This window comes from Colias croceus, chromosome 10 (assembly GCF_905220415.1).
Source record: "Colias croceus chromosome 10, ilColCroc2.1".
NCBI lineage: Eukaryota > Metazoa > Arthropoda > Insecta > Lepidoptera > Pieridae > Colias > Colias croceus.
Genome location: NC_059546.1, coordinates 1,347,612 through 1,359,936, shown reverse-complemented (window position 1 = coordinate 1,359,936; position 12,325 = coordinate 1,347,612). Strand labels below are relative to the sequence as shown.

Below are 12,325 nucleotides of genomic sequence, written 5' to 3'. Positions count from 1 at the left end.
ATACATAATATCTATCTACGTTGCCGTACGAAAATTTATAACATAAAGCGAAAAGCTTACACAATAAAGTTAACCCCCGGTGTTTTATTATTGCAATACCTTTCCTTACTTACATATACAAAAAAGTTAAATAAGTACAAAACACAGGTACAAAATGCTACTGGCTAAAATCTACGTAGCTAGTGATGCTCGTATTGTTGTACGTTAAAAAAACATCTGTCAAGTTTGTCAATTACTTGAGCTGTCACTTGATTTGTCAATTGTCATTCACTTTTGTGAAACCGCTGGAGAAATGTCCGATTCCGCCGGCGATAATTTAAAACTGCGAGTTGTGGTTTTAGGAGGTAATTAATACAGATTTCCATAGAAATGGCCACTAAGAGGGCTACGTATAATGTGGTTAAAGTGTGTGCTTCGAGAATGCTATTTTTTTTAAATATAGTAACGGTCCCTAGTGTTAGTCATCGGGTGACCTAACTTGAAAGTGTTTTTTGCTAAGTTGCGTTTTGGTTCAGGGTGCGGCTTCATCGGTCGGAACCTGGTGCACTACTTGATAAGTAACGACTTGGTGAGCGCGCTCCGTGTGGTTGATAAGACTCCGCCGCAGCTCGCGTTTCTGAATCCCGCTCATACGAAGTCGTTTGAAGACCCTCGAGTGGAATATAAGAGCGCAAATTTAATAAATCCAAGTAAGTAAAATATATATTTATTTGTTCGGCTCTGCTTTTTCTAAAAAAAAGATAAAAATAACTTTTCCAATAAGATTCAGATAAGTAAATATTTCAATAAAACACATTTTTTATTTTAAACGTAAAAAGTAATTGTAGCAACATACAAACAACAGTATATTATAATGTTCTCAGCAAAGAAAATAATTTTGTTATATTTTATTTTTTTACATTCTTTCATTATTAATTATACTTACACCTTTGCTTTTAAAGTCTTGCCTTGAGTTTAAGTACAAGGAAATACCAATGGATACAAAAACTATTTTCACCCACAGTAATGTCAGTGTAACTTCTTCAACAATAGTAGAATAAGAATTTGATTATATTTTCTTTAATAACTCAGCCCCCGGAATCACAGACACAATAGAAAATGGGTTAAATCTATGATAAACAATGAAAAAGTGATTCAGCTATTCAAACTGATGCCATGACTGAGATATATAGGCATTAATTTTTATTTGTGTTAAATCTAAAATATAAATAACAAATCTTGTGTCATGATGTTTGAAGTTAAACTGTTGAAACTGCCAATAAAATCAAACTCAAACTCGCATAAAATTTTGTGTGCGTATCCGGTGCGTCTGAGAATCAAACAACAGTTTTTATTTCATATCCCTAAATGATAAGAGAAAGGCAGAATGTCTGCTGAGATAGCTACTGTTATTATATATACAAATATCAAAGGTAAATGGTTATAAGGTAATGATGGTTCAGAAGTTGATTGTGAGTGCGCACAGGTCCTTTGTACTAATACCTAAAAATTTTTTCTGCGCATCGGATTGTACTATATTCTGAGCCGCCATTCAGTTAAATCATACCATAAAAGGTATTATTGTTGGTTTGTTTTATAGATTTTAATTATTATTAATCCTTATTATATAAACTATAAAATAACAAGGAAAATAATCTATTTAAAAGAATGAATATGCAGAATATCCTTATAAATACATGTCACTAACATTTAATGATAAGTTATCACTTGATGAGTCACTTCCATACTAAGTTGGACTATGGTGGGATGTTCAGTTGCATAATTATAGAAATAATATAGATAACTAGCTGTGCTCTGCGATTTGACCCGCAGTGCTCTGCTCCTGTTGGTCTTGGCAAATGATATATAGCCTATAACCTTCTTCGATAAATGGGCTATCTAACACCAAAAAAAATTTTCAATACGGACCAGTAGTTCCCGAGATTAGCGTGTTCAAACAAACAAACTCTTCAGCTTTATAATATGAGTATAGTTTAGCTGTCTTGGCAGTTGGCAGACATTGTTCTGCCTTACTCTCATCAGTTAGGGGTATAAAAATAGATGTCGGTTGATTCTCAGATTTTGCCAATAGGCACACACAATTTTATGAGAATCGGTCCAGCCTGAGTTTGGTAACTTAAGTAACTAAACACAAGAATTTTATATACAGTGTGGAAATTTTCGATGGGCCCTGGTACTTGAAATACTGGAGATAGCAAATTTTGCTAAAAGTAAACATTATTTTATTAAAAAAAAAATAGAACAGCATTCAAAGATTTTCGAAAATTCACCTGCATCAGCTGGGAATTGAACCAACTTAAAAATTAAAAATAAATAAATAATTTGTTATTTCATTCTTCAAATCGAAAATTCTTAAAAATATTTTTGGTATATATTTTTTAATGTAATTTGATATTTATCACATTTGCGTATGTGAACTGAGGTATCGTTTAAAAACAACAGCCTCGAATCATTAAAAAAAATATTTAAATGGCGCCGGTTTTCTATGTAAATAAATGTTGACTTCTTGAACATTATTCTAGAGCTTAAATACTTCTAGAACACTAATACTTGAGTTATAAAATCAATATAAATAAAAAATTAATTGGATACAGATTAATAAATCAAAGTACTGAGCTTAGAAACCTGCAGCTATTATGGAACTATAGGTAAATAGCGCAGGTGTAAGAAGTAATTTAGAGAAATTTGACCCTTAAGGGGGGTTGGGCGATCAGCGAAAATTCAGCTCTTCGGGCCTGAGGTAAGCGGTGAGGGGGTCCGCGCTTAGTGTGGAATCAACGTGCTCGAAACTAAAAATCGTAAGCGCCATTCACATTTTTATCAAAAAGTGAATGAAAATATTTAGTATTTTCTAAATCTAAAACAGCCACGAAATCGCGATATTTGTGATTTTATACCTATGTATTTGTGATTTTATACGAATTATTATCGTAAAATACGGTTGTAATGAGAGTTTATATTATGATATTTTAGAGGTAACTTCAGGATTTTTTTTATCGAGCAAAATTTTTCCAATCGTGTTTTGGAAACAGCCATCCCATCACACATACGTTCTGTAATAGATATTAGAAATTTCAGTGCGAAAAAACTTCAATATTTTCATATAAATTTATAAAGAATAGAAAAAATTCGATCACGAGGCGGGACTCGAACCCGCATCCTTCGCGCCATTCCGGGGCGGATGCCTAACCAACATTTCAATATTTTCAATTATAGCTCATAGAAAACAGTCCATTTTGCCGTTTTCACCTACTAAGGGCCCTTAAGACCGTATAAAATAACGAACACATCAGTTTCATAAATCCATAACTGTTTTGAGTTTTTTTGTTTGCAATTAAGATGCATTCATGTATTGCAGCATTTTTAAAAATCCAACTTTTAAGTGAAGAAAAGATTATATGGATATTGGATAGGGAGGTTCACGCAAAGTCGCCGGCACAAGTTAGTACAATCGGGCTAAATAGTGCATGAACACAAGGGTGTAAATTTAAAAAATCAATACTTAGAATACCTGCGGAGGGGAATTAGAGACGATCGACGCTCTAGCTGTCTGCTGTCCTTGGATAGAAAATAGTTCATCTCTACTCCTATTACCTATACTTTCTTCTATTGGAAGTTAATTTTGTGCGTTTTGTACCTAGTAAGGAATATGTGCAATCATTGAACCTACAGTGAAACTTGAACTAGAAGAAAACTGCGTTATACAATAGATACGATATTTGCGCAAATTCAATTCGATATAATATTAACTAACAAACCCTTTTTACCGGTTAGCTAAAGTTAAAAATTCATTTATGGGCCAAGGTATACTTTTTTACAACAGAATTCCTCATAGTATTAAAGAGTTTAGTAGTGCTAAATTTAAAAATTATGAAAAAAACGTATTAGTTCAGAGAGCCTGTTACAGCATTAAGGAATATATTATGGAAGATAAAAACCTATGGAGGGTTGTCGCGTAAAAACCACAGGACATTACCCTCTTTTGGGTAGTTCTTTGGCATATTATGATAATATATAATAATAATAAATTATATAATTTAGTTTAAGTATTTAAAATAGTTACATATTTTGTAAAATTAAATTGTAATACTGAAATGATGTAAAAGAGCAACTATGGAGTTTCTTGCCGGTTGTTCTCCATAGATATGCTGCTTTCCGAATCGGTGGTAAATGTTAAAAATATGTATTGACGTTTCAAAAGTGCTTCTCGAAGAAGTCTAATTGAATAAATAAATGTTTGAGTTTGAAACATCAAGAGATTTTTCATAGTGAAACCTAGTGAAACAAACAAAATGCACGTAACCTATAAAACAGAGCATTTCTGATACAGCTGAATTTACCGTTCTCTATAAATGAAACCCTAACACTGTTACATGTTCGCGTAATACGATTACGCACAGCTTGTCTTTCACGAAGCCTTACGTGTATCATTAATTAACACTTGAAATACTATTTAAATAACTGAATATACCTATTATACTACATGTCGCAGGCAAATTGTACAATTTCTTCCATTTACTAACGCCGTCTGTCACTTAGTACCCTTACGCACTAGCGGTTAACCGCGGGGGCGGCTAACCGCGCGGTTAGCCGCTTTCCCATTTTAATATGCAACCGCTTTTATGATTAGTGCGTACAATTTACCGGCACTTATGCTCGGCATATTGTAATGTGCCCAGAACTTTTTCCAAACGTCCACAAAAAGACGGTCGCCAACGGAGCTCCAATTTCTGTGTAGTTAAAAATACAACGAACCTAACCCACCCCCTTATCTAAATCAAAAAATTCTGATTACGAATAATTCTCGACGGATTACAAAATGTCGAGCGTTTGTAAACGGCGAAATAATAATGTTTGCCTGCGACATACACATACCCTTTATAGTTTATTATTTTTGTCGATTTTAAAATTCTAAAAGTCAAGCAAAGAAAAGAAACACAAAAATCAGCCGTCCTTGATCTAAAACTATAAAATAGTAGACTTTCTATTATGTAGGTTTATTTAGACTATCAGAAATAGCACAAAATCCTACTAATAATATAAATGCGAAAGTTTGTATGGATGTATGGATGTTTGTTACTCTTTCACGTAAAAACTACTGAACCGATTACAATGAAATTTAGCACACATATAGAGGGTAACTTGGATTAACACATAGGATAGTTTTTATCCCGGAAATCCCACGGGAACGGGAACTATGCGGGTTTTCCTTTGCAAACGCGGGCGAAGCCCCGGGCGGAAATCTAGTACCTCCATATTTTTTTAAAGAAAATATTCTCTTATCTCTATTTCAGAGTAGTGTATTTAATCTCATGTTTTTGAAGCGACGTCACGGATAAGATAAATTATGTCGGAGCATTCTAGTCATTTCGTTTTAACGAAGGAGAAAGTATTTAATGACGTATGCAGTAGACTATTTTAAACAGATAATTGTTGTACGTTCGATTTACATTATCTAATTGCCTTTTACGGTTAATACGTAATTATAATACGAGCATAATAAATGAAGAAAATAATATGAAATTGTCATGCTCTTTATAATAGAAAAAACATTCAGAGAGTAGCAACGTTATTCAATAATCAATGGGAACCTTTTTTTAGTCTAGTCTAGTGCAGAATAATTATATATGTACCTACTTATTGGTCTTAGCGTGATGATATAAAGCTTATATAGCCTTCCTCGATAAATGGGCTATCTAACACCAAAATATTTTTTGAAATCGGACCAGTAGTACCTGAGATTAGCGCGTTCAAACAAACAAACAAACTCTTCAGCTTTATAATATTAGTATAGATTTATCTGTTTGAATAATAAATCACAATTAACAATAATGCATTTAACGCTTATCGTATTAGTATTCACATGCAGTCAACAGAACAATGCGCTGGACGCAGTGGCATATACCTACCTAATAAAATTGTGATGTGAGAACCTTTAACAATACGAATGCATGCGATTGATAAATTATTATGATTAGACTGCGAGTAGTTAATAGTGTTATGTACTTATATAAGCGAACAACATCGAAATAATTCTATGATATTGCTTAGAAGTTTCGAGAGTTATTCAGAATTTAAAAGGAGTTTCTTGCCGTTTCTTCTCTATAGATATTGCTTTCCGAATAGGTGGTAAATTAAAAAATATTTATGACGATACAAAAGTGCTTCTAGAAGAAGTCTAATTGAATAAATGAATGTTTGAGTTATGTTTTCTAAATAGCTGGAAATATATCCTGTACACTTATCAGGTTACGATACATCAACTTATTCCCATCCGTAAAAAATACTATTCTATCTAAATCCAGGTAAAAACATTGGAGATATTTTTATTATTAAACTAAAACGATAAGATATCTACATCGGCTATTGATCGCAGGAAGCTAATTCGATTATGATATCATGGGGCCTATAACTCGATAAAATGCAAATATTTGCAGACATTCTATGAAACGAGTATAATAAATTTGAAATACTTCTAAATTAGTCTGCTGTTCGTTATCACAATATCAGAAACTTATCATATGTTTGGATCAAACAAAACAAGACAAAAAGTTATAATCTATTTTCTTCTGAATTCTGTCTCTCATGTCTATTCGTCGATATAGATTAGACATAATATATCATAGTCATAAATTGGTCTCTATTTTCCGTTCTTTTTACCTGTTTGCGAAAGAAGGAGGGTTATATTTTTCGAGTGTATGAGTGTACATTTATTTGGCAAGCCCTACTGCCTTAACTACTGGATGGATTTAGTTTTATGAGATGTTGTAATCATCAGAATTGTGGTAGTGACAGAGGCTATGTAAATTAGCGGTCAGGTTTATACTACTTTTTGTTGCTATAATCCATGAATACTTCCAGCATCATGCGCATCAGCATTAGAACCGACATCTGGCCCCTGGGATCTCGTCGTCAACTGCGCGGGGGAGACCAGGGTCGGGCAGACGGAGGCGGTCTACTCGGAGGGGATACTAACCCTCAGCACGAACGTGGCGAAGGAGTGCGCTAAGATCAAAGTTAATAGACTGGTGGAAATATCTAGTGGACAGATGTATAGCAGCGATAAGGTGAGCTTTTATGATTTTGTTCTTAATTTCATATAAAAGATTATCCTGATTACTTCTATTGTTTGTAGTATAATTTTTTTTAATGATTTTTGACGAAACTTTTATTATTAGCTTTGCTTCGATTTCGTTAAGATTGACAATGAAGACATGATAATAAAAAAGATCTAGATTTTTCTAGATTTTTCTTCACTTTCACAACATGTTAGAAAATAAAGTCCTTCGCGATAAATTAAAAAAAACTGCACTGTTTTTCGCTCTGTTTTCACCAATGGATAGCGTGGTTCGCGAGGAAGTATTTAATTTGTTAATTTTTAGAGTGTAGAAAACTTTTAAAATTATTAAATATTACAGCCTCACAAAGAAGATGGTCCCATCGAGCCCTGGACCGTGGAAGGCAGGATGAAGAGTAAAGTTGAGAAAGAGTTGAAGAACTTGGAGTCAGAATTGAACTATACAGTATTACGACCAGCCATAGTGTACGGAGTGGGAGATAGACGGAGTTTAAGTGAGTTATGATTCTTCATTTTTTGCTTTTTAACACGCTTTCATTAGTTCCACATGTTTACGTTTAGACTCGATTTTGACCTACTTACCAAGGACCGGTACAATACATTGATTGAGTTTAAGCGTGTTGTTTCGAATACATTAATAATTATTCATTGAATTATCACATATTAATCGTACCATTTAACTAAAATAAAAAACGCGTTCCATTTCATTGTAAAACAATTACATTCACAGTTGTCAAAAATGTTCAAGCTGCGTTCATTGAAATTAACACCTTATTGCGGTGCAGTAATGTTCAAAGTCGCTGTTCGTTTCGCTTATTAGAAAACTCTGCCTAATCCTCCTCCTAAAGCAGAGTTTTTTTCGGACACTTCTTAAGTGTTATTGTGAATCTAATTGTTTATTGTACGTCAATGTTATACCCTCCAATATAGTGTTAAAATTAGCTATTAATATTCATTGAGATATAATAAATCACAACATACACTATAAATCACTCCATAATACGTATGGAGGAGACACCACGAACAAAATCTGATGGCGGCGCGGGGCGCATTTTTTTGCTCTAAGTTTTAAAAATTATTATCTAGTTAGGTACTTACCGATGAAAAGTTATTCCTTCGCACTTTTCCGTATTATGTGTATTATTTGTGCAATATCGTAACACACACGAAGGCATGTTTGATGTGTTTCACTTTAAAACAAATAAAAAATGAGCGTGCAGTTAAGCCATATGGCTTATGGTAAGCGGAACATAAGTGATGAAGGCGGTGTCGTCTCCATATATATATCTCAATGTTAATATTAAAATTATTTCCAGCTCCCCGCCTCCTCTACGGAGGCATTTACAAGCACCTCGGTGAAACAATGAAACTCCTCTGGACTGCTGACCTCAAGATGAATACGGTCCACGTGTCAGACGTGTGCAAAGCAATTTGGACCTTAGGCACTCAGCCTGAAGCTCAAAGTCAAGTGTATAATATCGTGGATGAAGCTAATAGCTCGCAGGGCAGCCTTGCTGAACTAGTGTCCGAGATATTCAAGATCAATCATGATTATTATGGCACAGCTATTTCTACTTTGGCTAAGGTGAGTCGAATTCATTCGATTTTGTTATTTAGGTAAACATGTATATTGTATATTTTTTATTGAAACTTTGTTATAATTTTTGTAAAAAAAATCTACTTTACAATAGATAATACAAAGTTGAAACTATTACTGCTATCGGTTGAGATTTCTAAAGTTACATTTGCCCTAGGAATTTTAAAATTGAATTACACAATGTAGTTTCCAGCGAATTTGTTGTTTATATACAAAAAAAAACTTACCTTTTTCATTCCAAACCCTTTTAGCTTTCACCATTTTAATCGAACGAACGAACGACGTCGATTTTGCACGAATCCGTCGGATAAAAAGCAAATAATTTATGTCTTTCTCAACCTCCCAGAATAAACTAACCTTTTCCAGAACGACATAGCCTCCGTAGCTGAAGAAGCGAACGACAAACACCTCACAGCATGGGCGGACATCTGCCGCAAGTACAATCTAGAACATTCTCCGCTAGAGCCCAGCGCTAGCACGGAGCTGCTGCTGAATAAGCAATTGTGCCTCGACGGGAGCAAGATTAAGGGTATAGTGGGGCTGGATGTGCCGAGGCCAAGAGTTAAGGAACTGTTAGAAGTGAGTATATTTCCGATATTTTGTACTAGCTGTTGCGGTTTTACCCGCATTACTCCGCTCTTATTGGTCTTAGCGTGATGATGTATAGCCTATACTCTATAGCTTTCCTCGATAAATGGGCCATCTAACACTGAAAGAATTTTTCAAATCGGACCAGTAGTTCCTGAGATTAGCGCGTTCAAACAATCAAACTCTTCAGCATTATAATATTAGTGTGTAGATATGAACGAACCCCTCGCATTCACGTGGGTGGTACTTGGTTTTGTATCATAATCAGCCTATATATTATTATGTTCCAACAGATAGTACAGGAATCCACCACGCTGGCCAAATGCGGCTAGCGAACTTTCGATTCTTCGACATGTCGGTTTTCTCACCATGTTTTCGTGGTCCTGATCGATTTTTCACCAAAGCACACCCCGGACACTCCATACAAAATTATCGTTTTGACAGTCACACTGTAGAGACTGCAAATGTGTGTGTTAACGTTTTGGTTGGCACATTTGGGACCAGCGTAAAAAAAAATTCGCGTTTTTCTGATGAAATACATCCGTAAACAGCACAATATCTAACCATTTTCTACGAAAAACGATAATCACAAATCCAAAATAATAAAATTACTTTAATTCAATTTGATTAATGTTGTCAATCTTCGTTGCGTATCGTCCTTGCAGAAAAATGCGGGCCATTTATAGCATGATCGTGCGGGGTGAGGTAAGTGTTTAATTTTGGCGGGAGGCGGAGAGTGTCCGTTCTGAAGCGTTTAGCTACTATTATGTATTCTGTGACCAAAGGCTAAATCGTACATTTTGATGACGAACACCCCCTATAACTTCACCAATCATACAATTATATACTTACTAAAATTTATCAAATTAAAACCATTTTATTTATTTTCAGGTACTGCAAGACTACGCTTCCATGAATCTCTTCCCCAAGGAGTTACTTCTATGACCATAATTAGGGAATAATAAATTGAGAACAGCTTAAAAGCGCTTTTCCCTTGAAAATAGATAGGGTTGCCAAAATTCTTTCTTAAATGTTAATTGAAAATAAGATATAAAATATGCTTAAATTTTATATAAAAGAAGTAATAATCATATTATACAAAGTTATTCTTCCAGTATTTCGGTAAATATTATGTTATTAAATATTGTATTTTTGAATTGTCTTCAATAATATTGCATACTTCTATGACGGAACAAATATAAAAAAATATATTATAACAGTTGGCAACCCTAACTATAGATATAAGCAACCAGAGCTTATGAAGACAAGTATTTTTCTAAATTATAAACTCGACATCGTTTCAAAATTCTGTGATAGTCTTGAAATTTTTAACATCATTAACCGGTAGTTTTAAATGTATAAGACTGCAGATGCCAAAAGCATTTAACGTTCACCTATTTTTTACTAAATTTCATCTTCCTTGTTGATATAATACATAAGAAATTATTCATTCTTTTAGAAGCGCTTTTAAATATAAAGAACACGTAAATGATAATAATTAACTAATAAATGTTTAGTCGCGATCTTTATAAACTAATTTAAGACTAAACCTCGATAGGGAACCAAAATAGTTAATTAATAAGGACCACATTTAAGGTACCACCTGTTCTGAAAACAGTTTCTAAGAATATATGCATGATGATGTAGGACAAACTTGAATCAATTAAAATACAATTTTATATAAATCTTTGACTCTATTCCATCCTACCAGTTATTGTGTGAGATTTTACGAAAAAATATTCCTCCTTATAATATATTATTAAAAATATTCCTAATGCAGTACTTAAACTCGGTACTTAATGTTTACAATTTTATGTAGAAAAAATTCTTCCGTTTTATGTTTACCGCTATGAAATTTATTTTTATTTTTAAATTACCATTAGTTTATAGATCTGTCATTTTATTTTAAGGAAACGTTTTATTTGTAAGCTTAGCGTAAGCTTTTGTATCTGTGTATTTTCTTTGCATCAAAATTCGCTCAATTTTATAAAAATACATGCATTTTTGAATTGCTTTTGTTAAGTGATATCGCTTTTTAGTAAAATTTTATGAAACGAAGTTTCCTATGTTTTGCATTTGTAGATTTGACTGTTGGTTTTGCGTAATGGATTCGTGTGAAATATACCTACGTACTTATCTTATTTGCGTAATAAATGATTGAAAATTTATACGGTATTTTATTGAACAGACCTTTCCTAAACCAATCAAAATTATTTATTATTCCCATATCCAAGATTTCCGCCACGCCACGTTTCAGAGTTCCGTAAAAAACTTTGAAACACTTTTATACGTCCGTATATGTATATGTGACAGGCTATAATCTCAGTAATATATAACGGAACTTTATAGACACTAGGCTGGGTTCCACCATATTAATTTTGCAATAACAAACATGCAGTAACTGTTAGGGAAAATAATAGTTGCATCATCGGATTATTTTATAGATTTCGTTATAATTTTAACACTTACTATAGTAACGCGGTATAGCGGCTATAGCCGCTCGTGTTTCACCGGTTAAAGCTATTGTCCTATTGTTAACGTTAAATAACTGTCAGAAGCGTATACAATGAGATGCCATTTGATTTGAGACTGTTAATTTTAACTATTCTAAAAATACGCTGAAAAAAGTTTTGACTAGCGATAAGGAACGTTAATGTTGCTCGGAACCACACTCGCAACACATTTAACACGCAAATTGTTAAAAAATGAAGGGGCTTCAAATGTGCAGTATTATTTCTTCATTTATGACTTGTTGAACAGAAATGAAAAAATTAAATTAAATTTTACTCTGTGCGTTTCTAGTTTTTACTAAAGATGCTACGTTGATATCAGATATGGATGCGTTTAATATCCACCAATCTTATTCATTGATGCATATAGCTTATCGCTGGAAGAAACGGATTCAACTAAAATACGTTTTGAATATTTCCATAATGGATTGAATGAGAATATATGCGGCGGCGCATCTTTGTAGCACATCCTACTCATAGCTTCGTATCAGTGGAAACTGTCACATAGTTTCACAGCATAGCACATCTCTCAGGTGGAAAATCACCCTATTA

The 12,325-nt window shown here is 33.6% G+C and overlaps 1 protein-coding gene across 1 annotated transcript; it reads left to right on the top strand.

Moving 5' to 3' along the window:
* The first annotated feature begins 258 nt into the window (after window positions 1-258).
* LOC123694936 lies at window positions 259-11,431 on the top strand. The gene is made up of 7 exons (XM_045640571.1): window positions 259-344; window positions 516-689; window positions 6,862-7,067; window positions 7,419-7,572; window positions 8,395-8,663; window positions 9,042-9,254; window positions 10,155-11,431. Exons 1-7 carry the CDS (start codon window positions 293-295, stop codon window positions 10,206-10,208), a joined length of 1,122 nt encoding a protein of 373 aa, XP_045496527.1. The 5' UTR covers window positions 259-292; the 3' UTR covers window positions 10,209-11,431.
* The last annotated feature ends 894 nt before the right edge of the window (window positions 11,432-12,325 follow it).

Excerpts from the sequence above, each read along its gene's own strand:
- LOC123694936 (XM_045640571.1), top strand. The coding sequence starts at position 293 with ATGTCCGATTCCGCCGGCGATAATTTAAAACTGCGAGTTGTGGTTTTA. Across the intron at positions 7,068-7,418 it reads AGATGTATAGCAGCGATAAG|CCTCACAAAGAAGATGGTCC; the intron begins GTGAGCTTTTAT and ends TAAATATTACAG. Across the intron at positions 8,664-9,041 it reads CTATTTCTACTTTGGCTAAG|AACGACATAGCCTCCGTAGC; the intron begins GTGAGTCGAATT and ends AACCTTTTCCAG.